Source organism: Durotheca rogersii (genome assembly GCF_024521655.1).
Source record: "Durotheca rogersii strain YMJ 92031201 chromosome Unknown GGS23scaffold_1, whole genome shotgun sequence".
Taxonomy (NCBI): domain Eukaryota; kingdom Fungi; phylum Ascomycota; class Sordariomycetes; order Xylariales; family Xylariaceae; genus Durotheca; species Durotheca rogersii.
The window spans coordinates 1,814,168-1,841,769 of NW_026251232.1; the positions used below are offsets into that span (position 1 = coordinate 1,814,168).

The window sequence follows — 27,602 nt, forward strand, 5'->3', positions numbered from 1 at the left end:
TTCCTCTTTTGGCTGCTCCACCTGTTGTCGGTCGGGCTATAAGCATTGGCGGCCCGTGACGAGGCCCGCCAAGTGGCGACGGGCACCTCCCATGAACCCTTAGAGACTGGGTTACGTCGTGGAAATCGACGCGTCCATCCTCTTGGCTGCTAAGGAGCTCCCTATGCGACTAGAGAAGCTAATGTTATGCAAATAGCCATCATTAGCCTCAGGTACCTCACCCTACTGGAACTGCGACGAGACACCCACCTACGTCACGTCGCATAGCGGAGGCTGCGGGATATTCGATGCTAACTCGGCATCCCCAAGCAAATGATGATGCTCTATGCGGGTATTCCCTCGACCCGAGATATGCAACAATCGATTATTGGGTCCACCGTACATCTCACGCACACCCCATCCGATCTCGCCCTCCCGTGATCTCTTCACTACCTACCTGTCCATCTACCTCCTGCCACGGGTGCACTCAACAAAACTCACTGGCATATACGCCTCACCGATAGCCAGACGATCCCGGGTGAGACCGGCCGAGAGACTGTCGCCATGGCTCCCGACGCCGACTGGAAGGCTTCCCTCACGTCATCCGATCGTTACGACACTATCCAGGCCATGTAAGTTCGCCGAGAAGGTCAGTAGGTTTTATCCGCTACCGCAATCAAATTGATCATGTCCTGATGGTATTGCATAGAAAGGCTGCCCTGGACAAATCGGATGCGCAGGATCTGTCCTCGCAGAAGACCGCCTTCGAAATCGAGAACGAGGCATACCAGGCCTCTGCATCACGTGTAAGTTACCCTCGGACATGCCGCTAGGGCGCTAGACATCTATATATACCCACAGTCTTCCCGTCCATAGCCCTGGGGTACGGCAGCTCCCCTACCTATATATCGTCATCTACCATCGCGCCAGCGCTAACAGCAGGACAAGGAAGAATACGAAAAGGCATGCCAGGCGGTACTGAGCCTAGGGGCGCCCGCGGCGCCAGCGGCTTCGCTTGAGCCACCGGCACCCCCCGCTAGTCAGATTCGCCCGGAGTCGCCGGACGCTAAAACAATCGGCCACTACCACGACTGTCGCTATGTCGACAGTGGTGTCACCGCCGACGTCTACAGGTCCGGCGCCGTGGCCTTGAAAGTCATCGTCGACACGAGCCCCACGGAGCCGCACAATCCGACCCGGGAGGCCAAGATCCTGAAGCTGCTGAAGAAGCCGTGCATCCCGCTCCTGGAGACCTTCCGGGACCGCGAGCGGCGGTTCGTCCTCGTGTTCCCCTTCCTGCCCCTCAGCCTCGGGAGCCTCGCCGCGCAGGGCCCCATCCCGCGCCCCCGGATCCGGAAGCTATTCGCCGACCTCTTCGACGCCCTCGACCACCTCCACCAGCAGGGCATAATACATCGCGACGTCAAGCCCGCCGCGCTCCTGCTCGCATCGCCCGACGGCCCCGCCTACCTCTCAGATTTCGGGACCGCCTGGCACCCGGAGCTGTCGACGTCGTCGGAGCCCCGCGACGGCAAGATCCTCGACATAGGCACCGGTCCGTACCGCGCGCCTGAGGCGCTCTTCGGTGACAGGTCGTACGGCGCCTCGGTCGACATGTGGGCGGCCGGGGCCATGCTCGCCGAGTGCTGCCGTGCCTGGCCTCGGCCGTTATTCGAGTCCCGCGCCGTCCACGAGGACGGCAACCAGCTCGGCCTCATCCTCAGCATCTTCAAGACGATCGGCAGCCCCACCCGGGAATCCTGGCCCCAAGCCGAGAGTTTCCGGACCCCCCCCTTCGACATGTATCAGGTGTTTACAGGGCGCGCCTGGGAGGACCTCCTGCCAGACGTCGATGAGGATTTCCGCGAACTCGTTGCCGCGTTGGTGATGTACAACACTAACACCAGGGCCACCGCGTCTCAGGTAAGCATCTATCGGTCGTTGAGCCCGGTCTGTCTCACTACTAATGACAAGTAGGCGTTGAAATTCAAGTGCATGCTGGACCATCCGGGTCATGACTAGACTAAGCAATGAATTGTCACCCCCGATTTGCATGTTCTCTGCCTCTTCAGTGTGTATATATAAGTACCCTGAAAGTCTTACTCTACTGCCGAGATATTTTATGCACACTTATAGATTCCGTGCAGCCGGGCTCTTCCCTCCCGGTCCGATCCTCAGCGCGTAGCCGCTCTCGTGAACTTGGTGGTCATGAATCATAAGCGAACTCAACATATGCTTTGCCGCTCGGCAGTCCCTTTCCCACCCAGCCTCGCCACTCCATACGGAAAGAAGGGGGGATGGGCCGGCTCTCCTGCGCCTATTCTACTACTGCGCTCGACCCATCCCTCACCAGCGCCGCCGCGAATTCACACGGACGGCCTGCCCTGGCGCAGGTACCAGATGCCGGCGGCGACGAGCGGCGCTAGGATGGACGTAGTGCCGATCAGCCCCTTGAGGAAGGCCACCTTCATCTTAGGGCCCGTGATCTCGAAGAATTCCTCGGGCGCATTGCGCGAGGGCCAGTCGAAGTCCGGGACCGGCACGCCCAGGTACGGGCACACCTGCTCCCACCCGAACCCGTCCTCGAGCTTGCACACCTTGAGCTGCTCCGGCGGGACGATCCGCTTCACTTCGGCGATGCTGTTACGCCGTTCCCAGCAAAAATGTCAGCCAGCCAGTCCAGTCCATTCGTTTGTCCGTTAGCTGTCTCGCCGCGGCGCAGAGAGGGTGGTCTAGGCGGGCATGTTCGTTCTGATGCCATTTTCTCTTTTCTTTTTTTGTAAAGAAAAGAAAGTTTATTAACGTACTACTTCTTGTAGTTCTCGGCGAGGAAGCGCTGGCCCTCGGGCGAGGACCCGTAGCCGTTGGTGTAATAGCCCAAGATCTTGCTCCCTATGGCGGACATGCCGGAGGCGAAGCCGTCGAAGTGCTTGAACACGGCCATGGGGAACCTCCCCGACTGCACGGTGATCTGGCCGATGGTGTTGACGAAGGACTTGGCCCACTTGTCGGGGTCCCGCTCCGTCAGCAGGAACTTGGCGTCCGGGTACGCCTGCACCACCGAGTGGATCATGAAGAAGGGCATCTCGATGATGATCTATCGCGCGCGTACGCTCGCTCCGCCGAGCTGTCGTGTCAGATATCGCCTAGCTCTCGGGTGGGCTTGTGGTTAGGCACAACTCACATCGTAGTTGGCGAACCATTTGTCGAACTCCGCCCGACCGTCTTTTCCGGGCCTCCGTTAGTTGTATTTCCGTATAGAGGCATGCCACGTATTCTCGAGGCGGTAGTGTTGCGCGGGCTTACATGGCTTGCTCCGGTGGAATATTTCGGCGTCGAGTCCCTCGTTCAAAATCCGCACGGCTGACGGCCCGGTCCTCATGACTTCAACCATGTGGTAAGGCTTGAAGCCTAGCTTCTTGAGGGCTAGGTAAAGCCCGTGCGTCCCGGTTCTACGGCGAGCACACGATTAGTGGCTGTTCTTGGGGGCATCAGCCCCCCTTGAAACTCCTGTGTGTATGTTGATGGCCCACCTAGGTGCGCTCAGCACTATCAGCTTCTTTAGTTCGACGTGAGCCGGGGTTGGGAGTGTATCGACGTATCGGGACGCCATCGCTGCCGTAGAGAGATAAGCTACCTGATTATGACTCTCGAATGAACAGAATCCTGTAGGATTGCGTGCTATTACGTGCTTGATAGGTAGGGTGGTCGTCGCTGGCTATATAAGGGGACCTCTCCCTCCCTCTCAGGCGACGGTTACCGGTTATCGGTCCTCCATCCTTTCCCCCCTTTCAAGACCGGGGCTCTCCCAAGAGGGCAGCTCCATTATGCACCGCCAACTCGCCAGCTCTTGTTCACCGACGCCCGAGCTTCTAACTCCCAAGGTGTCATGTCTGGATATTTCGACTCTCCGTCCGTTAGGCTGGTTGGACGGGGGGAACTGGGCGTCGCCAGCCAAGAACTCTGGACTTTACGTGGAGAGGCCATTGTCAATGGTCCGTTCTCGTTCGGGTCCCGTCCTAAAGCCCGAACCCGCGAGCATTCTGGGCTCGGGCCCCAGAAATTCGTGGATATTCATGCAGCAAGGAGACTTCCCCTGTCAAGGACAAGTTGGTGATTGGCTTCTCCCACACCGCAGAGGCATCTTGGTATGCGTTCAACGGCCTTCCGCCGGCACATATTCTACGACTGCGGCCCGAGCCATCAGATAAGATTCGGAACATTTGACATGGGAACGAGCGGAGCCACCCTGGGTGCCATGTTTTTGCCTCCCCACCCAGGCCTAGACGATCTCCCAGACGGCTTGACAGCAATATCTGCCGCAAGCAGACGCTAAAACGGGGCTACACGGCGGGAACGGCCACCAGTCGGTCCTGTGTGGCGGTTGGATCCTACTTGGCCTTCTAAGCATGTTCCATCTGCATGTGGAGCATTACCATTGCTTAGAAATTTGGGATGGAGATGGCAGAATCCTTGTTGCTGGCCTGGAAGCGATGGGCACGACACGGCCCAGAATGCCGATAGCCGCAAAGCCGTGATGACGTTTCCGTCACTTCTTGGGGCCGCCCGAGTCCTGTTACTCTCTCCCACGGCAACGTCGCTTCCTGTTGATCAGCTGTCATTCACAAAGCCGACATCCCCAGACGGCGGTTTAACACCCTTACCTTCATCTAACATGATTTATCGGCGCAAAATGGCCAACCGCTCCCAAGAAGGACCCCACTTCCAACTGGGGACTGAATACACGAACTTCCTGAGCGTCTAGTAGTTGACTATAAAGGTGAAAGGTCTGGGAGAGGTCGTTCCGACGTTTCTGGCTTTTTTCAAAAAAGGATTGGGTTCGAAATTGACAGAAGACAGCAGAAACCGACTATGCCTTACCATACCACGATCCTTATGTAGGCAGCTCCAATAGCAGTCGACCCGTTCCCATTCAAACTAGTACGATCGTTCTGTATGAGACAGTGACTCGACAGCCATGTCCTGTACCCTCCCCGAGAATACTGCCCAAGCAGACCAGGGTAGCGACGTCAATCTGGTCTCCGGCAAGCTGGTGGATCAGCTCCGTCCCCGAAGACGGCTGCTTCATAACGTTGGCGCAGGTCGTCTCTACCTGCTCACCTCCGACGGCAGACGTTCCGAGGTAACGGATTTCGTCTTATTTAGCGTGGGTGTTTAGGGGTTGTATCATCCTCCAATATTTGGACGGCGTTGGTGTCCCTACTCTTTACGATAGCTTTATGTTAACCAAACCCGAGCAGAATTATGGTACCTACAAGAGGGAGCTTTAACTGCCGGAAGACTCCCTGGAGGGAATGCCTATCAAAAGCTTCCAGATCGAGAAGCCTCCAAGCATCCGATCGCGAACGGCTCGAGGCCTTTAAAGCGAGGCGAACGGATCTGTCTCAAATATGACAGTTTGGACCACATCCAACCACGCTGTGAGGTCCCACACGAAAGTCGAGGTCAGTCGGACTGGTAGAAGTGTTCAATCGGATACTGCAATCGGTGTTAAAGAAAACCACCAACCCGGCACCGTCAGCGGCCCCTGGTGAACCATCGAACCGGGTTTCTGACGTGATGGCTCAAGTTAACGCGAGATACGTCAACCCGCTGGGGGTTTCGCCATTCGAGATATGTCACGCAGGCATACGCCTCTAGTAGCCCCATCTCTACCGAGAGCTACATCTGCGCGGAGAACAACCTAGCTCACCGAAGCCAGTTGAGCACGTATATAGGTAGGTGTATCTAGACTAGCTTCGCACTCTCTCATACATTTCCTTCCTAGGTAGCTAGTCAGTCAATACACCTTTACCCACATATGTTCCCTTGCTCCCTCTGCACTCAACCTAGCCTACGATGCGTTGCTCAAGCTAGATACGTGACGATATATTATATTGTCACGTAGAGGTTGCTCCTTAGCTTTGCGCCTCTTCGTTGCTTACCTCAGCAACAGGAGCCCCGATATATATACGCTCCTATTGCTTCCATTCCTTCAGTTAGTTCTTAGATAGAACAAGACCTTTTCTCCTTTGCTCCTCCTCCCGTTGCCCGTGAGATAGCTCCTCGCGCGCGCTCTCGCACCATACCTAGCTCCTTCCTAGATCTACGTGATATATATGGACACTTACCTGTGGGGACATTAGAAACCGAATACCCTCGTACTCACCTTTAAGCCATGAAGTCATCGCCGACTTACCCCTTGATAGTCTGGACAACACCCAACGTTTAGGCGACGATCTAGGGATCAGCAGTAGAAAAGTCATCTCATTTCTACGGCAGCACTGTCTTAATAGCCAAAAGGAGCATTCTGCTAACGACTTAGGCAGCCTATGGGCAAGCGCTACGGGGTGGTAGTCCGTGCTTTCACGAGATTCGTGAACGCGTGGCGTAGTGGGTGTTAGGTCTCGATCTTCGACGCAACGGTATACCTATCGTTCTCGTCCCCTTGCCAGACGAACGAGACGCTTCTGTACGAACGGGTCGATCGAGAATCCAGCATCTGACAGTCCGCCGGTGTTCGTGCTGCTAAATAAACGCGTAAGGGGTGTATCTTAAGACTCCGAATCTACAGAGTAGGACGATTGCGTTTAATTAAGCATTAACCTCCACCGAAGCTAGGTATACAACCCCTGCTGCAGCAAGTCCGAGGACTTAACTATGCAAGAAACGGTGGCGGTGAAAAATTGCAATTACCGTATCAAAAATCCAAATGTAATTACGTATATCAGGTATGTACCGCACCATGTATAGTAAATAGCAACACACGTGTATTCCTTTTATTTCTGAGCTTTCAGAAGCGAGCGGGTGGCGGAGGTGGCGCCGTTCACCGTACGCTACGCCTGTAGGTAAAGCTACCACGAAGTGTGTCCACCGTCGATCACGAGATTAGCGCCGGTCATGAAGCTGCTTGCGTTGCTTAGGAGGAATAGAGTGGCGCCCTTAAACTCGGTCGTTTCCGCTAGGCGGCCCATCATGTTCTCCCTCTCCCACCGCTCGCGGAGGCCCGGGATCTCGTCGAAGATGTCGCGCACCATAGGGGTCAGGATGTGGCCGGGACTGATGCAGTTGACGCGGATGCCGCCCGTGCCGTCCTTCTGGATCGGACTCCACTCCATGGCGAGGTTGCGCGCGAGCTGGATCAGCGCCGCCTTGGACGAGTTATAGACGGGCGACAGCAGACCCTTGTTCGCCACGCTACCGCTCATGCTTGCCACGAGGCAGATGCTGCCGCGCGTCTTGTACTTCATCATCTGGCGCGCGGCCGACGTCGCCGTCATCAGCACGCCGGTGAAGTTGATGGCCAGCATGTCGGCCACGTCGTTCGGCTCGTACTCGACGGCCGGCGTCACCTGCTGGATGCCCGCCGCGGCAACCACGCCATCGAGCCGGCCGTGATCGTCCGCGATATCGGTGATCGTCTTGTCTAGGCCCTTCGTGTCCAGGACGTCCTGCTGTCGGTAATGAAGCGACCCTCCCCACTCCGGAACGACCCTCCTCCTCGCCTCGGCCCAGTGCTCATCAGGCTCGTCCTCCCGGTCCAAGCAGTAGACTGTCCGCAAAGTTAGCAAAGTGGTGCGAGTATAGCTGCGGCAACCAAGTCGGGCAAATATCTATCAAAATATGACGAGCTTTCACCTTTTCCTCCGGCCTCCACCAGGCTCTCGGCCAGGGCGAGGCCCAGGCCCCTCGCCGCGCCGGTCACGACGAAGACCTTGCCCTTCAGATCGAAATCGGCAAGCCGCTTCCGACCGACGTTAACATCGCTATTGGGCGCCAGTTCGTGCGCTGGGTTCTCCCCCGGATCCGGGTTCGTCGGCTTCATGAAGAGGTTGGGCGAATAATGCAACGACCTACGGTGGTGCGTCGGGGTAGTGGGGGGAGTGCGGGCAAAGAACGCGGCCGCTCGCTGAGGACGACATAGGCGAGAGCAAAAGCGGACCGGGCGGCCACGGGAAACCGTCCGCACCAGTGTCGGACACAGGGACATAACGTAGGTATGTTACCCGGCGCCTTGGGTATGTCGGCACTTGGATGTCAGCGAGAGAATACGAACAAGGCCTCTCTAGCGTGTGCGCGGGTGCGTGTATGCGTGTGTACTCGAGCGGTCTTGCGGGGAGGAGTTACAAGATCAAGTTGGTTGCATAGAAACGAGACCCTCCGACGCAGGATGACATTTATGTGACATTTATGCGCGCGCCCAGGACACGGATGATGGACGCGCGGTTCCGTCATACTTGGAGGATGGCAGCAAAGGGAGAGAAACCCAGCCGGCTTATCGAGCAGCAGCCAGCATCCGGCCGGTTTGGGAAGTGGACGCGAATTGCGTGGTGATCGGGAAACCTTTTAGCAGCTCGCAACCAACAAGCCCATCGACGGCAGGGTAGGGACATTAAGAGACGTAGGTAGGCACCTACAGCTCGCCCGCGGCCTCTCTCGGGCACTCTCTCAGGCACTCTCTCAGGCACCTGGGCGTTATAGGTAGGGTACTTGCTAGGTACATACGTCTCAGAGAGTTGTCGCTGACAACGTCGACGACTCCCGAGAGGGCACCGAGGAAACACGGAAGTACCTGACGCCCTTACGCCGAGCGGCGTCACCACTTGGGGTTTTTTTCCACCATCCGGCCTGACGTCAGAGAAGCGGAGGCGCGCGCGACTGTTCAAGATGACGTAGGTAGTATTCTACCTCGTATATCTACGCAGTGTACGTACCTACCCGCCTACGGCATCTGTCTAGCATCTACCCCGTTCTCTCCCAACCTATACCACATGTTCATTTCACGCTCGGCGTTCAGGCCCTGACGACTTCGGTCTCGCTCTGGGGAGGCGTAGGCTCTGCCGGCATATCGTGACGAGACGCAGGCGGACGGCGAGGAGGACGAGGACGGACCTAGCGGGACCACCACGCTCCTTGGAGGATAGCAAGGCGGGGGAGGGGAGGAGAGGATAGGAGAGTGCGGCACCTTGGATACACACCTTGGATACGCACCTTGGATGGCAGGGCCACGCCTCCTTACCCATCAGCCACCTGCCTCCTACCCCGAACCTAAACCGCCGTAAATATGACAGACGACGCAGCAGTTCGTTTCCGCGCTTCCGAACAAGAACACTATGCAGTAAGATCCCGCCCGTTCCACGCCGTGCTGAGGCCACCCGCAAGGGGGGGAGTCTTATTCCGAGCTACCTACCTCGAAGCTGAGTTCGGTTCACCTTAGCAGCGACGAACCATGTGCCCAATAAGGTATTGGCGAGGACGGCGACTATTAATGCCAACCTTCTCCCTCGGCGAAGCGACCGCCTCTCGATCAGCACATTATCTCTCGTCTGTTCATAACTACGACCCGAAGGCATTTAAATACCCCGTTCCTACCATCACTCCGCCCACCAGTTCAGCCATCCATCCCAGCAGCCATCCAATCCGACTCTGGATTTCTTTTTTTTTTTTTCCTATTATTTTTCCTTACCATCTAGGCCATCATGGACATCAAACAAGACGAGCAACAGTTAAGGCAGACGGTACCCCGGATAGATACCAACTTGCTGCCAAAATTGGCCATCGCTTCGCAAACCCATCGTGTCCTTCTCAGAGACTTCCTCGACGACATCCCCCCCGAGGCGGAGCCCATCCTCCCCTACATTACGGAATTGGAAGCGCGATGCGGGATTTTCCGCCATTTCAAAAGCGAGTGCGATCAGATGAAGAGTCCTCCTCGGTGGGACTTGAACGCGACGGCGTTAGCTATAATCATGGTGGCCCCGATCTCACAGCTCAGGATGGTCCTCAATAACATCGCCGGGCTAAGCGACGTCGCGGTTTGCTTCGGAGGAGTCTTCCACGTTCTTTGCAAAGAAGCGGTGGCTGGAGTGAGGGCTTGTACGTCCACCAAGAGAGCATGTGGTTCCGGCCCAGAGATTAATCGACCCTGTCAGATCTTTCCAACGACGAGGGCCACAATAGCCCGAGAAGGTCGATACTTGTCTACCAAGGCTCGGGGACACCAACCCCAGCCAAAAGGAGACATGTGATGATGTCTAACCCGTATTTCGGGCTGCGCCATTCGGGATTCGCGTTGGACACGCTCAACGCGGAAACTGCACATAGACTCGTGAGTAGTCCTTATCGACCAAACCAGAAGCATACGGCCAACATTGTGACATTGCAGCACCGCAACTGCTATGGGTATACGTGTGCCATTACTGGATTGCCCGACCCTGAGGCTGCAAACATTTTCCCTACCACGGTCGGTCCCAAAGGGAACTTGGCCGGCCTAAACGGAATGCTCCATGAATTCTGGGGCGAGGGGGCGTTCAGGGCCTGGGAGAAATTGATCCGGGACGACCGCGTTCTCGAGTCTCCCAAAAATGTCGTCTACCTCAACCGGCAGTTGCGCTTCTGGTGGGACAAGGCCAGGTTTGCCCTGAAGCCTCTACGCGAGTCTGAGAAGGAGGTGGTGGTCCAGTGGCACTGGCTCAAACGGGCCTGTTTGAAGCCCAAGCAGCGGTTAGCTACCGACGACTTCTTAGCTGAAGCCGGTCTCGTCGACCAGAAATGGGGCCGCGGCCTCGCACACCGCAGCAGCGGCGTGGCCATCGAAACGGGCCAGGTCTTTTCCATCCGGGCCGACAACCCCCTCTTCCTGCCCAGTTTCGAGCTGCTCCGGCTCCGCTGGGACCTGCTGCGTGTCGCCACGATTTCTGGGGCCTCCGAGGCTTCGGACGCAGACTACGCCAGATACGAAGACGACGAGCTGGAAATGAGCCCCGGGGAGGCGGAAGCGTGCCTCGACATGCCAGTGGTAGCAGAGGAGAGCGATTCAGAAGACGAATACTCGTACTAGGAGCGCAAGGGCCTCGTAGAGAGAGAGAGAGACAGGCGGCACGGCGGTAACTTGTGTCGCCATTATTATGCCTTCACAGGTTACGGCTACTCGCTCGACAGACACGGGGGGGAGAAAGCGTTTCGAGAGTGGAATGGGTCGTAGATAGGTAGGTAATACTAGGCCAAACGAGGAACTTTGGCACCCAGAGGGGACTACTTAATATGTAAGCTCTGTATGTCTAGACAAGGATAAACGAGCTTTCTTCCCTACACATCGTAAAGGTCCAATTTGTACCAAAGTTCGATGATACAACGTTACACTTATATCAGGATCGACGACGGGGATACGGACGAGGAACCAACGGTCGACTGGCAGAAGAATTTGATTATGCGCATTGCTACCCCCCCCCCCTCCCCCTTTTTTTTTCCACCCCGGATGCCTTCCACACCTAATTTCCACAGCACGCTATTTAGCTAGAAGTAGGGTACGAGTGGTATTCTTAAGTACCAACGATACCATGAAAGAGAAGATAAACCCCGAGCTATCAGAGAACCATTTTTCCTTCTTTTTCAATCATATTGTGGGTGCTACCTACCTAGCCGCGCTCCTTTTTCTCGAGACACGCCGTCTGATGGTTGGTTGCTATCTGGCCCTCGATAGCGGATTCGTCCTGCTTGACAGACCGCTGCCGCGATCCCATCTAGTCGATCCTCTGTTCTTAGTTGGAACCATCCCCCTCTCGAACTTTCCCGCTCGGTACTAATAATAACCCGCGACCAAGCAAGCAGCACCTCGCAGTGCCGGGAAATTCTTCCTCGTCTTCCGATCGGAAAACGCAAAGTCTCTTCCCCATCCTATCTCTAGCGCCGTCGTCCGCTCGCTCAGACGGCCCTCCTCGCCCTCACGTCGGCGCCTAGGTAGTCGATCGGGTTGCGGCAGAGCGGGCACGTGTTCTGGTTGCTGCTCTGGAACCACTTGTACAGACACGTGCGGTGGAAGAGGTTCTTGCACGTCTGGCAGCGCTTGTCTGGCATCTTCCGGTCGGTGCTGATGATGCTGTAGCAAATCGCGCACTCCGTCTGCCCCTTCATCGCGCCGACGATATTGCGCCGGAACGTTGTCAAGCCGTCGATGATGCTCCCTCCCTAATGATTGGGAAAAATAAAGAAATGTCAAGTTAGTCGAGATGAATCTGATGGCTCCCCTCCCGGTGGCTACGTAGGAGAAAGAGGGGGGGAGAGCTTACCGAAAATGTGATTACTCCTTGGGTCGTCATGATCCAGCTCTGCCACCTCTTCTCATTGACCGCGACGCGGTTCACCCCTAACACCGTGGGGCTCTCCAGAGGGTATTCATGCGGGATCCGTATCGCGATCATGGCGTCCAGGTCGTCTACTTCGTAGCTAGCCGTGACCTCCCTCGCGGGGCGGCTGACCCGAACGACCAACTCCTTTTCGTCGCCCGTGGGGGCTTCCCGAGCTGCGTTCCATTTTTCGACGTCGTCCAGAGCTTCCAATACGATTATCGGGGAGAAGTACTTCGTCATCCAGCTCGAAACGGCGATCTTTGTCTGCTTAAATCGACATTCGAGGTACCATGTCTTGAAAAGAGTAGGCACGTACTTGAGCACGAGATAGAATATATGGATAAGCAACCACTGCATGTTTCTCTCGTCGGACTCGGCATCCGCAAGCTTCAAATCGTATTTTTGGATGTGGCCGTCAGTGAAGTTTGCCTTGGCGAGGTTTAAGGGATGAGATACCGAATGGCCCAAGACGTCGAAGATGAACTCCATTAGGGGTCCAATGTAGCTTCCTGCTTTGAGACATTCGGCATAGTCGCTACGTATTTTGAAAGATGCGGCCTTAAGAGAGTCGAAAACCAGAAGCCAGGAGAGGAGGTAGGCGCGGATTGCCTTTGGAAAACGAGCGAGGGCTTCGTCTGAATAATCCTCGAGCTTCGGCGCATCGAGGAGAAGAGATAAAAGTTCGTCGGGAAGCCGAGCATCCTTCTTGTCCAGGAGAACATCCACTGCGAGTTTCTCTTGGACGGCAGGGAGCGATTTATGAAGGATGGTAAACGCAGCTGTTTGGATGGCTCGCGAATCACTAGCAACCAGCCCGTAGAGCTCGGAGAGATCCCGTACGTGTTCTATGGGAATATTTTCGACCTGTCGGCATATGATGGAGTCTACTATCTCCAGAGGCTGGGTTTCATTTCCCCTGGGGAGCTTGAGAAGCTCAATCAACGCAGTCGATCTCTTCTCCGCCGATGATTTCAGGCTGTCGATAAGATCGTCATTGGGGTCCTCTATTGACTGTAGCGCGTTGATCAACCGTAGGGAAGCGTGAATCTCGGGTAATCGGAGGTCCAGGGGTTGAACTGCAGGCTTAGCCCAGAGGTATGTGCAAAAGTCTATGGTGTTCTCCCAATAAGACCCATATACGTCTTTTATGCATGGGAGGAGGCACTGGAGACATCGACAAGTCTCGGCGGCGAATCGATAGTCGAGGTCTTCAGGGGTTTCCATCCACGACGTAAGTTGCCTGGCCGCAAATACTAATCGGTTATTGGCCGCAGGTAGTTCCCCGGCTTCGTATATTTGCATGCATGCGTTCAGAAGCACAAGGGTAATGAGATCTTTCTCTTTGCCGAAGCTCGCCCCGGAAATATCACTGACTAGCCGGTTGCAGAAGTTGCTGATTACTCTTGAGACCGATATCGTCTCTCCTAAGCCGCCCAGGATTGCTACAGCAGGAAGAACCGTCGACGAGCCACTCTTCAGGATATCCAGGTCTTTTAGCCATTGTTCGCCGCTAGATGGGAAGCCGTGAGTCTCTGCCAATACCCGGAGAAGTTCGCTTAGGGCCCGCGCGTAGTAAAGGCCTTGCGGTGTTAGGGACTTTGCTTCATGTATAAATGCATTGACGACGCGGTGGATCACTTGTGACTCGTCCGAATCGGTACCTTCTCTCCAGCCGCTAGCACCACCAGCCATGTTGATGATAATCGTTCGCGAGGACGAGATAAGACCTTCGGCGTCCGATAGAGCAACCTCGGAGGAAAGTGAGGTCCATATCTTATTCCCACTCATAACTGTTAACTGGTCTGCCGTAAGCTCTGCGGTCAGACTCAGGTACCGCAAAATCTCCACTCGTTTCGAGATTGGTAAAATACGAAGCTGGAATCCTGCGGAGAGAAGCTTGGAAATGTACAATGCCATACGGCCGGGAATCGAGCAACCACTCCTGTCCCTCTGTACGGATATAGTGGACGTATTTGGCGATAATGTAGGGAGGAAATATGCCCCGCCAAGGACACTAGCTATCGAGAGAGACGGATTCGGCGTGTCTTGTAGGAGAAGATTTATTTCCCTCTCCCACACATCCACATCCGGTATTAAATATCGGAGCTGTTCCGTTTGGTCTGTGTCGGTATCGGAAGGATTTAGTGAACCGTAGACTTGCATAGCTTGCTGAACAAGAGTATCAACGCTAGACTGCCGTTAGTGACGTCTAAAAAAGAAGCCGAACAGAAGTGTTACTTACGAGAGTGAACCCGGGTCAGCATTGGAGATACCTTGGTGCACCAACCCGAGTAAACGTGAATTGCCGGTGGTTGGAGGGCCCTCCATCAATGCCCTAAGCGTAGCGGCATCATAAATGTCATGGAATCGTTCAGACAAACTCAGCAGGCTGGCCATCAGGCTCATGTGAACCTCTTCATCCTTGACTAAGAGTCCCGGGTTCTTCTCTGCTATAAGACGTAAACTTCTGACTACGCCTTCGTTTGGCTGTCCCAAGCTGTTTGTAACACGGTTACCAAGTTCTCGTACCAGTCGCTTCGAAGCGACGTCCGTCAACGTATCAAATGCTATCACGGCATTGAAGAAATCCGACCCTAGCTCTGTGGTGTCAACAGCACACACGAGGCATAATTTTACCAATTCCCCCTGCAGTGCGGGGATCCGATGGGCGAGAGGACTGGCGTGTTCGGTGGATATCAGCGTTGTCAGAGCCGGCAAGGCTGCAGGGCTTTCGATATGCTCGAGGATATTTGTAATATTCTCCTTCCAAATTGTCTCATACTCTTGTTGTCGTTCGGGAATGCCGCCAAGTAGATTGATGCTTGAGAAAATATAGGGTCCTGCGTTCGACTGCAGAAATTCGGTCTTGCCCCTCGACAACAAGGCCGCTAAAAACTCGAATACTTTATTCGTGTCATTCGAGGGGTGTCGGAAGAGGCCTGGGGATTGTTTGAAGGCCGACTCCACGGTTGCGGCAGCTCCGAAGGGTTTCCAATTCCTAGTTTCTAGCAGCTCAAGGGCCTCATGGAGCAACTCGAGGGAATCCTTTGCCGGCATATTTGGGATTGGGCGGTCCGTATTAAGCGTCCTCTCATGAGCGTCTGATATAATTCCCGTCAAAGTAAACCATCTGTAACCTTCGTCGGCTACAGATTTCTGGGACCTTTCGTGCTCTCTAGATGCTTCCGGCAACGAATTGCGCATGCGGGTTTTAAATTCCTCTTTCCACTTGTTCCACACGACGCTCGTCATCTGCACAACATCTGCGAAGGGCGACATTGCTGTCGAGGTGTACGCCTTAATTAGGATTGGTACGTGGCTCCCCGAAGCCCACGCTGACGTTTCCGGGGTCGGGTAGAGGTAGTGGGTTATAAGCGGGAATATGTTATCTTGAACTATCCTGCCTCGGTCTTCACCAGATTGCATCGTTTTAAGGAAACGTTTAGTAGTATTGAGATAGGTTGACCAACCATCAACGGCATTGCTGTGAGGCTCATCTCTACTAGTCAAGCCTAACCTCATAGATTCTAGAAACTCCAGAGCTCCGCTAAGGTCCTCCGGAAGTATGCCACTGGGTATAATTTCGAGCATGCGGTCGAGGGAATGCCAGAATTGCGAGGTAGTACCTTGAGAACCCTTTTCCAAAAAACCCTTGAGTCTCGACGTGGGCGTCTTCTTGCCACGGTAATCAGAAGTCCAGACCGTCGGGTGTCTTGCGGTAAGCTCAGTCAACGTGCTGATATAATCTGCGGCAGAGCCAGCTTGGCTACACTTCAAGCCCTCGGCGACAAACGTCTTACCAAGCCGAAGGAGGTCCGCTTCAACCCGATCTGATCGCTTCTCTAGGCACGTGGACAGGAGCTGGCACGCAAGCCGCCTAACAGCAGCATCGCTAATCGTTGCGCTTGCCCAGACTTTATCCTGCTCGAAGAATTGGTCGTAAGAGTCCAGACACTTTTGAATATCCGAGGGATCGAGCTTCTGTAGGAGATTTAAGACCAGCGCAAGGCTACTGCCCAAGACACGATAATACTTAGCCTCGGCATCGTCGGCGCTCGTCGACCGTTTATCGCTTAGCGTTTCCGTAGTCTCTTTCATCGCATCGGAAGCGTAATCCAGGATTTGCTGCTGGCATCGCCTCCAGAAGTGTGTCACCTTCTCCGAGGTCGTAAGAAACGAAGATAGGCCCTCGGTAGCCACACGAGCTACGACACGGTCCCTGTCAAACGTACCAGCAAGCCAAGAGCCGACAATCTTGGGTACATGCTTCTCCATACGCTTGCGGGCGGACTTCATAAACTCGAATTGCAAGACGTGGGACAGCTCGCGGACGCGGCGGGAATTATCTATCGAGATGCGAGGGTATAGCTGGACCTGTCACACACATGGTTGTCAGTAAGCGAACGTAACGATGGAGATCAGCCCGGTTTGCGCGCACCCACGCTTCTAATACAGGTTCCTCCGCACCACCATCTCGCTCGTGCGGGTGGGCTTGGGCGTAGGCGACCAGCTCCTCGAGGGCCTTTGCCTTGGTGGTAGCATCCTTCTTCTGCAGGTTCTTGAGGGACACGATAACATTGGAATCGGATATAGGAGAGAAATCGGGTGGTTCGGCTAAATAGGAGAGGTCGGTACCAGAGGAGGTCGAGAAGGCGCCGAAGGAGCTGGAGCCAGAGCCGATAAATGTCTTGCCGGCAGAGGCACGGGGTTTGGCCGGCTTACGACTCATGGCCGCGAGATGAGACGTCTCGTTTCGGAGACCATACGGAAATACCACGCCCTCGCAGCGCGCGGGGGGAGAAGGGAAGCAATGGTCAGGAAGTAGGTCGTGTTTTTCTCTAGGCGACGAAGTATCCAATGAGTGGATTGAAATGCTGCGTGCACTGAGAGTCTGCGGCGGGCTACTGTTCGGAGCTGACAATCACGCCCTTCTGTCCGGTAGGCATTTGGTGGTAGGTAGGTATGGAAAGAGTAGTAGATGGTGTTGCGAGACCAGGAAGCAAAGGATATGAAGATTTCAACCCCACGGCGGGGTTGGGCTTACATAAGGCGTGATGGCAACACGCTTGCGTTCTGCTGCCTGAGGCACGAGTCACACGTTCAGCGAAGAAGGAGGCCGGCCTGTTGTGACTCTCAGGCCGAGTATCATCAAGGTGCGGGTCGAACGAAGCCTCAGCTTTTCTTCTCGAGGTAGGTACATCTACCTACGTACAAGCTCCCGAGTTCTTGCGGCTCCCCCAGCTGACCCCAAATGAGAAAGATAACGAAGGGCCCCGACAACGCCCCAACGTTTTAATAATGATAAAATCCATATAAAAATTTCGTGGCTCAATAACGATACCTACGTCTCAATTGTGGGCGGTGTTTCATGGGAAATGCTCGGGGACGTGGTTGATGGCTCGTGATGGATGTATAGTAAAACGCCGAAGCGAAGTATCAGAGGGGTACCTGTGTAGGAGGTAATGCTGGGGATAGGTACCTTAGGTACCTCTCAGGGGGTAGGGTAGTGGGCAAGGCGGTAGAGATACGTTCTAGGTACCTAGTAGGTTTAGGCCGGCGGGTTCCAGGTGGGAATGCCAGGGCCGGTTCCAGGGCCGGTTCCCACGCCTCCCACGCTTACCCCGCATGTACTATCTGAGCGATGAGGATATGTACATGTCAGTACCCGATTCGGAAGTACATCACAGTGACCGTTCTGCAGCATCCATATTATGCCGAGCCTTGGTAACTCCCACAGGCGGCTGTCAGGTCTGGAAACCCGATGGCGAATCCCACCACAGAACAGGGCACATCATGGTTGCTCGGCGGAAACAGGTAGGTAGCGATAAGAAGATAGGTATCCCCATCAGTCCTAGGCGCAGGTGGCAGGCAGCTGGAGGTGCACACCTACCCGGTCCAATGCCACTCCGACGCTCCCCGCTTCGAGAGTTGGCAAGGTTGCAAGCCTGGGAAGGTAGCTATGAAAGCACGTCGTCAACTGGAACCCGGCCTAGCCTAACCTTCCACTCTCTACCCTATCCACCTACCTCTCCGCGCCCAAGCGACCCCTCCTCCTCCCTCCTGGTGGAATAAATACCCACGAAATCAGGTCACCTTCGTCAGTACGCCATATCCTACATACCTCCTACCTAGGTATCGTAACCCGTCTGCCTAACGCTTCTCTTTTGCTCTTCTTCGCCTCTCCCACTCAACTTACTGCTACAAGATCGTGTAGTCGCCTCCGCAATCGGCAACTCTCGAGCCTTTATTAAGTATGTGGCTTTACCCAACGGCGGCCCCCTTTACGACGCCGACCCAACCAGCGGTGGTGTCTTACTCGAAGTCTTCATTTCCATCCCTCTATAGATGAACTGTGCTGACGATCTCATCTTTCCTGGAATAGGTGGAATAGGATGCGCGCCTTGCCCACAGCTCAGCCAGCATGTTGACCTGCGCCGTTCGTTCGACTGGTTCCGGGGCGATGCCGCTCCGGGCCAGAGCCACCGCGTCCACCGCCTTGGGACCTACCAGCGCCCTCTTGTCAAAGGCGCGCCATAACCAGCAGACTCGAGCCTTTCGCTTCGGCCTGTGGTCCTCCTACCTCGACCCCCAGTTGCAGAGGGAACTCCAACACCGCCAACGGATGCTGAGACACGGGTATGCTGAGGCACTCAAACGGAAGTTGTCGTGGGACCAGCGTCACCTCGATGAGAACCCGAAAGCTATCTTCAGGTACATGCTCCGCAATTATTGGTATCGGTCTCGGGCGAGATGCCCCCCACACTTTGCCGATCAGGAATCAAATGACCCGCATCAACATGGTCGGGGCGATTCCGACGTCAGGAACGCACGGATAAACACGTCTTGGGCTCCTGGTCTATGGGATGGTTACCACACATGGAAATCACATATGGGTGAGGCAATGAACAACTGGACGGAATCGAAATCGAAAACCACTTCTCGGGCCGATGAACATGCGCATTCGCAGCCTCGGACGGCAAGTGCCGAGCCGACCCAAAAGAACGGACATTTCACAAATTCTATTTCTACCGAGGACTACATAATCGACCCCATCACCAACCGCAAGGTTCCTAAGAGCACCTACGGCATGTATAACGACACGGATGCGACGTCGGCCGATTCTTTCAAGGCATACCGTGCTCAATTCGCTACGTCCACTCCGCCGCACCCCGTACACTCAAATGGGCCACCTCCCCTAGCTGAGCTCAAGGAGTACAGCCAGGTCAATATCGATAAAGTACCCGCAGCGGTATCTGGAGACGGCGTAAAGCCTTCCCGTAGTTCTACCTCGCAAAGTAAAGAGTACGCACTCAGTCAACCTATCCCCCTCCCTCAAGTACCTCAACGACAGCTATAATAATTAACATTTAACAGACATGAAACATATCAACATGATAAGCTCAGCGAGCAAGCCCAGGCTCAGGATCCGACCAAGAGCTATACCGACCTAGACAAGTACAAGACATATGGACCGAGGGAAGCAGAAGATGCTGCCGCAGATGCACCTCATCACTCCGAGGAATTGAAAAAGTACAAACCGTATATGCACAACGAGAATAAGAAAATTGAAAACCAGACGGCGCCGTATGATGATCTCGATCAATATGGACCATACAAATACCAAGAGGACGTAAAAAGAGACGGGCCTGCTCCCAAGTATGACGACCTGGACAAATATAAGGATTATAGCGACAATGTCGAGCCCACGAAGGATTCTACTCCCAAGGGTGAGTATTTTCAGAAGTTCGATCGGTTCATCTTCGGAGATTCTACCACGGAGGACCAACCCTTCCAGCAATATGGTGGATTCGATAAGTATCGGACCTTTAAGTCACAGGAGCTCGATAGCAAGTCTGCTCTCGAACAGGAAATCGTCGTGGACAGTCCTACGAAGTATGATACAAAGTACCATGATTTGAATTCAAGTGCAGACCCCAGGCCTAGTCCCCTCGACAAGCTTCAAGCACTCGGGTTGCACCAGTTTAGGACTCTTTCGTCGAACCCCCACGTGGAAGTAATGCCGCCCTCGAAGAAGAGTGACGAATCGTCGACCGGGGACTCGAGATCCCGGGATGTTCTCGAGCAATCCATGGTTCACCACATTGCCGCGTCTGACGCGGCGGATCAGGACGCCAGCGTGAGCGTCAAGGAGTTGCGCACAAAAGCGGGGGCGCAAGACAACCGAGATGGCCACGCTGAACTATCAGGTAACTTTGTTCGAGATTTTCCTGAGGACTTCTCCGCGTCGTGGAGTTCCCGAGGCTCAGGTTCTATCTCCGAGCCCATAACCGACTCGACGCCGAAAGAGCTCGACCAAAGGATGACACATATTCAGGCGGCCGAAAACCGATACTCAGAAGACCTTTCCAAGGCTACTAGCGCTGCGAGATTGGAGACTAGTTTAGATAGGAAGCAGGCCAAACCAATCTTGGAGTCCGCTCTGGATCGGCTCGAGGGGAAAACACCAAAAAGAATGGTGAGTCACGGCCTGGAAATGCGGGCGGAGGCCGATCCATACTCGAAAGAACCCCGGGGCCTGGAAACGTCATATACTCAGGAGCGCAGTGCCGAGGATCAATCCCAAGTTTTTAGCAAAACATATGGGGGCGAGGCGAAGACAGGAAAACATGAATCTCCATTGGCGATGGAGGAAATTAGCGAAGCTATGCCTTCCCTCGAATCTCTGTACGGCAGAGACCCCGAGATTGACGGTCGGCCGCTGACTCCGCCGTCTATATCAGACCCGGAGGCTGAGTCAACCCAAAATACCGAGCCAACGATATACAAGATCCTAGCCTATGACCCCACCATGCAGAAGGTCGACGTCGCTGAGACTACGTCGATAGTGTCTGACCAATCTGCCCCGCTGACACCGGCCGAAGTGCTGCTTCGTCTGTCGAACCCGACAAAATTCTTCCCGCACTTTGCACCACTTCAAGCCGAGGGTTTCGAGATCGTGTCTGGCGGCGGAGACGTGTTGGTTTTCCGCAAAGTCCGAAGGGTGAGAGCGGCAGACCAGACGGCGGCCGTGCCAGTCAATCCCATCGACATGATGGGCAAGCCGACGGCGCTACCCAACGCGGCAACGTTCACGTCGCCGACAGGATTCGTCAACTACAACACGCTGCAGGTCGAGGAGGTGGCCCAGGCGCCGCCCTTCCGCTCCGGCATCGACGTCAGGAGGGAGGAGCCCGTGTTCAGCGGCCCCAAGGCACCGCCGAAACGCAAGAGGAACCTCGGAAAGCGGGTGCTCGTAGGTGGCGCCTGGGCCGCCGGGATTTCGTACGCGATCGGCGTGGTGAGCGAGTACTTCGCGACGGGTGGTGCCGATGGTCGGGGACCGACGGGGTTTTGAGGGAATTCTTGGAGTGCAGCGATGATGGGGGGGAAGACGGGACGAGGGTGAGCAGTTTATTGGTTCACGTTATGACAGTATTCCTATTCCAGCCGTGAGATGAAATGGAATTACGACGACGGAAATAAGGAGTATTGGCCAGTTTTTTCTTGATTTTTGGGGGGTTTTTGGGGGTTTTTGCGTGTATCATAACGCGGTAGTAACGGAGCTCGTACTTCCCTTGGGTCAGGATTGGCGGTAAACATGGGTGGGCTTTCGTCTCTCTCTTCGGGCACACGGTATTCGTTGGCAAAGTCCCTTTTGTTTCCACAACCTACTGCATTATTGTTTTCTTATATAGAGTAGCTAGCTATAGGAGTTCGGAAAAACTGCCTACTTGGTATACCTACTACTATTGCTGTCAAGTTACCTCTTCTCGTTTCGTGATCGCCATGCGATTTGCTCGCTTGCTCGTTAGGCCTTGAGTAGGTACGGTATATCGACACCCAACAGGTTCAGCCGCCGCGCAGCTCGGGCATTGACGGGGCGCGAATTAGGGCCCAAGGCGTGCGTGTCTATGCTGCCAAGCTATACCCGCCGACTAACTTCACGAATACGCGATGGTTATGCTGTCGAATCGTCATTGTCCAGATGGAGCCCCCTATTCAGACTTTTTCGATTTGGGGGCCGCAGGAGGAGAGAAGGAGGGGTTTCCGAGGGCGCGTTCAATATTGCGTATTACACAGTCTTTCCCCTCCGCTCCCTCCCCGCCCGTCGTACACATATATAACGTACAAAATTACGTAGAATGCAGCACTATCTGCACGGCCTCAGCGGGCCGGCTTGCCTAACGGACGCGTGGCTGTGTGTGCGCGCGCGCAGGCTGGTGGTGTGGTATCATGCGTGGTATACAGTCTCCCTTCCTGGGGGGTTATTGTGTCTTCCCCCCCCTTGCGCGCTCCTCCCGCGGTCCCTCGCCGAGCCTCCTCGGGTTCGCCGTGGCGGCGCGAGGAACGCGGGGGGGGGAACGAGTGTGCGGCGGTGGGTTGCGTGCAATCTAGGTCGCGTTTCCCCGCCGCGCGCCGACGGTGGTGAATCCATTAGTGACGGCGATGACGCCCCGGTGCGTGCCGTCCGTCCGTGCCGTTCCGTTCCATTCCGTAAACCAACGAGCCGACCCAACCGAGAACCCTGTTTTTGTTTTCCTTTCCCCCCCTCCTTGCCTTCCGGTTTCCCCGGATGTGCGTGCCCGAGGTCCTCGGGCCAGGGGGGTCATCCCAGTCCGCCCTAACGCCGAGTCCGGAAAACGAGATCATAATAATGATCATAGGTAATAATAACAGTAAGATAAGCCGTGTCGTGGCTATGCCGCTTCTCCCGCCCTTCCTCCCGTCCTTTCTTTCCCCCCCTCGAGAATATGGGGGAGTTGGTGCCCGAGGAGGTGGAGAGCGAGCCGAGGCACGTGGGCGGCTCCGATAGGCACCTAGTTTTTTTAGCGGATAAAGCGGACAGGAGGATGGGGCCTAGGAAGTAGCGCGCGAGTCCACGGCCCGAGGTTTTTTTTTTCTTTTTTTTCCCCTGAAACACAAAAACTCCAGAACCACCGAGATACGAGAGGTGAAGGGAGGAGAGAGTTGAGCGAGAGACTGCAAGTTAGTTGCTCGAGAGCAACGCTCGGGGGGGGAAGGCCGCGGATGACAGCTTTTAGCGGGCCGCGGTGCTCGTGCACTCGCTGAAGCCGGGCCCCTCCTTCACGTCTCGCACGCCGCGCATCTGCAGCGCGTGCTTCTGGTCTTCTTGATGGTACTGCGGGGGAGAGATGGTCGTGTTAGCATATCTAGACTCAGATGTCTCGCCGTGCTGGGGGTTGCACGGATGCTGTAGCCAGACAATTGTGCATTGCATTCTTATTTGGGATTAAATTGATTCTGGCGGCGGGGAGGACAATTAAAAAGTTCGAGACAAGTCTGATACGGATAGGCAGCAGACTTGCCCAAGCGGCATGCGAGGGAGAGAGGGAGGTAATGAGGGGAGGATAGGAATGGGGTAGGGGTAGGGAGAAGAGGAGGAAAGAGACGGGGAGAAGAAGAGCAGGGCGCTTACGCTGGGTTGTCGCTTGAAGGACGGCGTCCAGCTGTTCGTCCGGCGGATGGCGCGCATGGCCTCCTTCTCGTGCTGGGGGCTCGCGGGGCCGTAGGGCGCGGTGACCGGCGGAGCGGACGTGTCGATCTGCAGCGGAAAGGTCGCTTGAGGAGACATTTTGTACATCGACATGGAGCTGGCTGTCTCTGTCGATATTTTGTTTGGCGGGGATCTGTGGATGTGATAACCCCGAGTGATATAGTAATAGTAGTAGTAGTGGTGGTGGTGGTGGTGAGTTGATGGTGATTCTCTCTTTCTTGTCCACGTACAGCGGGTAGTAGTATTCCGTATCGATGTAAGCAGACGAGTATAGTAGTAGAATGCCGGTCTAAATTGACCAATAAAGTTGATGGATTGATGGGTTAGGTGTGTTGGTAGCAGTGTGTAGCTGCGGTAAGCGGTAGCTAGTATAGACCCGAAAGTCGTATGGTAAATAATAGCGATGTAGGATTGATACAACACAGAGAGGATGAAAGCAGGAAGGTAGGGAAGAGTTATCGGGCCTTTATAATACAAGACTCGGCCATGAAACCACTCGATTGTAGAACGTTCGGTTCGTGTTGGGACGAGTCTAGACGGCCGCAAAGCATTCGACCTAGAGGTGTCCATCACCAGTTCCGGACGCGCCGTCGAGGCCCAGACCCAATCAGATCACGAGCTCGACGAGCCGGTGGTGGCGCGGAAGAGGCGGAAAGGGGGGGTTCGACTCAAATTGCGGGGTAGCTCCAGTCAAAGAGTCGCTTATCAGCCCTATCGGGTCTTATCGGCCTTATCACCAGGGCGAGCTCACCTGACCAGCCTGGGTCCCGAACCTCGCCGGCAAATCCACCCCATACCATCGTTGCCGAACACCATACTGCCTCGCCCTCACCGACCGGCCGGGTAAGTCGCCGAGGGGATGCCGTCTCCAGCGGCATCGAGTCTACCCGAATAGGCAAACAGAGGCAGGTGAGCACCCAATGAGAATCACTCAGGGAAACATTCCGCTCTTGGCACGCTTCCAATCGTCCGAGCGAGGGTTAACCGGGCCTATCCACGACGGTGTGGAGGTCAAAAAAAAAACGTTGGCATTTATCTCTTACATAACCCGGCATCTATATCTCATACAGTCAGTCTCACGCATCGCCGTCTCTCCATATACCGTATGCCATTAGACAATCAACGTGTCTTGTAGCGGGCGATGTCGCATCAGTCATCTCATTTGCACGCAGGTCCCCTATCCCTATGCCCCTCTTTGCTCCCCTTTTCTCACACGATATCTCATGATGACGCCCCCTCAGTAGCCGAGTCGAGACACCATGAACACCCCTGGGGAAAAGGAAAAGGGAAAAAATAAAAATAAAATAAACACAAGAATTATACATAGAATGACCATCTAACGCCGGCAGCTATGCACGAGCCTCAGCAACGATGCGCATCTAGTTGCCAAATGCAGAAATGCGGTGGGAATAAGGGAAAAGGGGGTATTTTTGTCCGCATTTTGTATGAAGAGAAGAAGAAAAGAGAGCCACTCCGAACGAAGTTTAAAGGGGGGGCGGGAATTAACAGTTGAATGCGAATGTGGGCAGCCGGCTGCTCGGTTGGGGAGGCGGGAGGGATCTACGGTTTCGGTCGCTTCCAATAGTATTGCTGCTCGCAGTTAACACCCCACGTTCCCCGACATCAACTCTCGGACGGGGGAAAATACCTTGTGCTGCTTCCTGCACGCTCGCAGGCTGGGTTTCCGCAGCCCGTCCGTCACGGCGACCCGTCGCGACTCGTCCGTGTCGCGCTCGGAGATGTAGTAATACTCGCTCTCGAGCGGCTGCCCCGCCGCATCCTTGCCCTGGCGGGCGATGACGCCGATGCAAGGCGTGGTCTCGATGATTCTGCGCAGCGTGGGCTTGGTCAGGTCCTTCTTCTCCTCCGCCGGGAGGTTGTTCAAGATTCCCGACAAGGGGTTGGACGACAGCCGGGAAAACGCCAGCTGGTTCACGACGTGGTTTCTGACCGCATCCGCGTCGACGTGGTCCGGGAACTTCTCTTCCGGCTCCTGTCCCGTCGGCGGCTTCGCCGACACGTCAGCGAGCAGCTTATGCCGCGGCTGCTTCGGGGACGCAGCCGTGAAAGCCGCCAGCCGGTTTGAGAGGTTGGCTCCGAAGGGGCCAAATGAGTGCACGATGGGATCGTTTTCCTCGTCCGGGTCGTTATCATCATCATCGGGATCGCTCAGATCGCTCGAGAAACTATTCGCGATTTCCGTCTGGGCGAACGAGACATCTACAGCCGGCGTGGACTTTAGATGTTCGTGTTCGTCCCCGCTTGCATCCTCGTAAATCTGGACCGGCTCGCTCGTGTCATTGGCTAGCAACAGGTCATCTAGATTGCTAGAGGGCCGGTTGTTAGCCGGGGTGGGAGATTCGGGCGACTGTATACGCGTCTGGCGTCGAAGGGGGCTCGACTGCAGGAAGTCCGATGCCGGCCCGTTAGCCCGGCCCCGGGATCGCGGCGACTCATCCCACGACGAGTCAGACAAGTTCGCGATAGACTCGCGCCGATCCCTCTTCGGCCAATGCACCATCACCCTCGCGTCCTCCACATCCAACATTATGTCAGCGTTCTCAGTCTCAGACACGAACGAATCCCCCTTGGCCAGCTCCCAGGTCCGCCCCTGACAGTGCAATTTTGCTCCATTCCAGCCGTTACATAGGACCTCCACCTTGTTCGGCTCGAGAGGCGTCGAGGCTGGGATGTACCGGGCTTTGACGTGAATACGGGAGATGTGGCGATTGGCAGATAATTGGTAGTGAGACGAGTTGGTAGACCGACCCATGAGAAGCGTCTCGCCGTTCTCGTTCAATTCGACCGAAGGCACGGCGGAGAGCGGTGCCCTCTCTGAGACGGCCGATTGCGGGCCCTCAAGCGACGGCTGGACGCGCGGGGGAGAGGACGACAGGATGCCGGTGCTCGAGGTCGGGATAGGCGTAGGATACTTGAGGAAAGCATTCGATCCGATAGTCCTATCCCGAGCCTGTCTCTTCGACGGCCGTGGGAAGCCCGGCGAGGACGAGAGAGGCTCGAACGGGGGGAGCAGAGTGGGAGCAGGACGCTTCATGGACGCGGTGCCGGAGAGAGAGGAGGCAGGAGGCAGAGTAGGTTCCTCTGCACTGGCTCCATCGATGTTCTTGACAGGCGAGGACGCCATGATGATGATGACGAGGCCGACGAGAGGCCAGCGTACATAGCAGAAGAACCCACCCGTATCAGACTGGCGGTCGAGGGCTAACAGGAGGGGAGGGGGTTATAAGGTAGAGAAGGGAAAGGGGAGGGGGGGGGGGGGAGTCAATTGAGGTGAAGTCAAGTAGAGTAGAGGAAGTGGATTAAGGAATTGGGGAAAAGAGGAGAGACTGGAAGGAGGAAGAATGGGAAAAAAACGGTTTTGAGAGATTTGGGAAATTTGGCTGTATCACGTACGCCCTGCAACGGGTGTGGGTTCCTCTGTTGCGCGCGTCTTGGGAACGGGTCCCTGGATTCGCGATGCGCGTCCAGACACGCTCAAATTTTTGGCTGGGAATCTCCCTCTCTCGCTCTCCACTTGCTCACAACTCCCTAGTACCATGATACGTTGGAGGTACCCCTAGGCGAAGCGAGCCCGGCTGCGCACCTGGGCAAACACGTCCGGCGTCTTTAGCATATAATTATTCCCACGAGACAATGCGGATTGTTCGTGGCTAATTATTTCCCATTCGGCTTTGGGCGTTTTTGTCTTTATTCTTATTCTTTTTGGTCTTTCATCCGGGTCGTTTGCTGAAGGGGGCAGCCGGTCTGGTGATGGGCTGGAGAGACCTGCATAGCACGTTCTGCTTCAATTAAAGGTACCTCCACGAAATGGGTAGGTACTTATATTTATTATTAGTAGGTGTTGCCTACCTAACGGTACGTGTTGAACAGTATGTACCTGGGTACCTGAGATCAGGCAGGTCTACACATAGGTACATACCTCCTGTAGGTACCTGTGGTAAACACCCGTTTTGGGCGAC

The 27,602-nt window shown here is 55.2% G+C and overlaps 9 protein-coding genes across 9 annotated transcripts; 4 read left to right on the forward strand and 5 right to left on the reverse strand.

Moving 5' to 3' along the window:
* The first annotated feature begins 377 nt into the window (after positions 1 to 377).
* Positions 378 to 2,094, forward strand: GGS23DRAFT_23030 (kinase-like protein). The gene is made up of 4 exons (XM_051512052.1): positions 378 to 611; positions 689 to 785; positions 928 to 1,902; positions 1,957 to 2,094. Exons 1-4 carry the CDS (start codon positions 544 to 546, stop codon positions 1,999 to 2,001), a joined length of 1,185 nt encoding a protein of 394 aa, XP_051377046.1. The 5' UTR covers positions 378 to 543; the 3' UTR covers positions 2,002 to 2,094.
* Positions 2,095 to 2,271: 177 nt separating this feature from the next.
* Positions 2,272 to 3,699, reverse strand: GGS23DRAFT_23002 (uncharacterized protein). The gene is made up of 5 exons (XM_051512048.1): positions 3,513 to 3,699; positions 3,286 to 3,431; positions 3,164 to 3,204; positions 2,787 to 3,076; positions 2,272 to 2,619 (listed from the first exon to the last, which is right to left on the reverse strand). Exons 1-5 carry the CDS (start codon positions 3,590 to 3,592, stop codon positions 2,346 to 2,348), a joined length of 831 nt encoding a protein of 276 aa, XP_051377047.1. The 5' UTR covers positions 3,593 to 3,699; the 3' UTR covers positions 2,272 to 2,345.
* A 660-nt stretch (positions 3,700 to 4,359) lies between these two features.
* On the forward strand, positions 4,360 to 4,859 carry GGS23DRAFT_23682 (uncharacterized protein). The gene is made up of 2 exons (XM_051512114.1): positions 4,360 to 4,777; positions 4,840 to 4,859. Exon 1 carries the CDS (start codon positions 4,517 to 4,519, stop codon positions 4,742 to 4,744), a length of 228 nt encoding a protein of 75 aa, XP_051377048.1. The 5' UTR covers positions 4,360 to 4,516; the 3' UTR covers positions 4,745 to 4,777; positions 4,840 to 4,859.
* A 1,524-nt stretch (positions 4,860 to 6,383) lies between these two features.
* On the reverse strand, positions 6,384 to 7,969 carry GGS23DRAFT_608993 (NAD(P)-binding protein; the record flags this gene model as incomplete). Its single annotated transcript, XM_051520244.1, has 2 exons — positions 6,384 to 7,531; positions 7,618 to 7,969. 2 exons carry the CDS (start codon positions 7,967 to 7,969, stop codon positions 6,834 to 6,836), a joined length of 1,050 nt encoding a protein of 349 aa, XP_051377049.1. The 3' UTR covers positions 6,384 to 6,833.
* A 966-nt stretch (positions 7,970 to 8,935) lies between these two features.
* Positions 8,936 to 10,962, forward strand: GGS23DRAFT_23621 (uncharacterized protein). The gene is made up of 3 exons (XM_051512104.1): positions 8,936 to 9,097; positions 9,177 to 9,855; positions 9,912 to 10,962. Exons 2-3 carry the CDS (start codon positions 9,459 to 9,461, stop codon positions 10,817 to 10,819), a joined length of 1,305 nt encoding a protein of 434 aa, XP_051377050.1. The 5' UTR covers positions 8,936 to 9,097; positions 9,177 to 9,458; the 3' UTR covers positions 10,820 to 10,962.
* A 720-nt stretch (positions 10,963 to 11,682) lies between these two features.
* On the reverse strand, positions 11,683 to 16,836 carry GGS23DRAFT_592120 (uncharacterized protein; the record flags this gene model as incomplete). Its single annotated transcript, XM_051517837.1, has 4 exons — positions 11,683 to 11,946; positions 12,048 to 14,295; positions 14,350 to 16,481; positions 16,546 to 16,836. 4 exons carry the CDS (start codon positions 16,834 to 16,836, stop codon positions 11,683 to 11,685), a joined length of 4,935 nt encoding a protein of 1,644 aa, XP_051377051.1.
* A 979-nt stretch (positions 16,837 to 17,815) lies between these two features.
* Positions 17,816 to 21,854, forward strand: GGS23DRAFT_545011 (uncharacterized protein). Its single transcript, XM_051514954.1, has 3 exons — positions 17,816 to 18,358; positions 18,490 to 19,409; positions 19,482 to 21,854. The coding sequence occupies exons 2-3, from the start codon at positions 18,529 to 18,531 to the stop codon at positions 21,460 to 21,462; spliced, it is 2,862 nt and encodes a 953-aa protein (XP_051377052.1). The 5' UTR covers positions 17,816 to 18,358; positions 18,490 to 18,528; the 3' UTR covers positions 21,463 to 21,854.
* Positions 21,855 to 23,145: 1,291 nt separating this feature from the next.
* GGS23DRAFT_592122 (uncharacterized protein) lies at positions 23,146 to 23,700 on the reverse strand (the record flags this gene model as incomplete). The annotated part of the gene is made up of 2 exons (XM_051517838.1): positions 23,146 to 23,247; positions 23,545 to 23,700. The coding sequence occupies 2 exons, from the start codon at positions 23,698 to 23,700 to the stop codon at positions 23,146 to 23,148; spliced, it is 258 nt and encodes an 85-aa protein (XP_051377053.1).
* Positions 23,701 to 25,191: 1,491 nt separating this feature from the next.
* On the reverse strand, positions 25,192 to 27,453 carry GGS23DRAFT_545017 (uncharacterized protein). The gene has a single exon (XM_051514955.1). The coding sequence runs from the start codon at positions 26,765 to 26,767 to the stop codon at positions 25,223 to 25,225; it is 1,545 nt and encodes a 514-aa protein (XP_051377054.1). The 5' UTR covers positions 26,768 to 27,453; the 3' UTR covers positions 25,192 to 25,222.
* Positions 27,454 to 27,602: the final 149 nt, after the last annotated feature.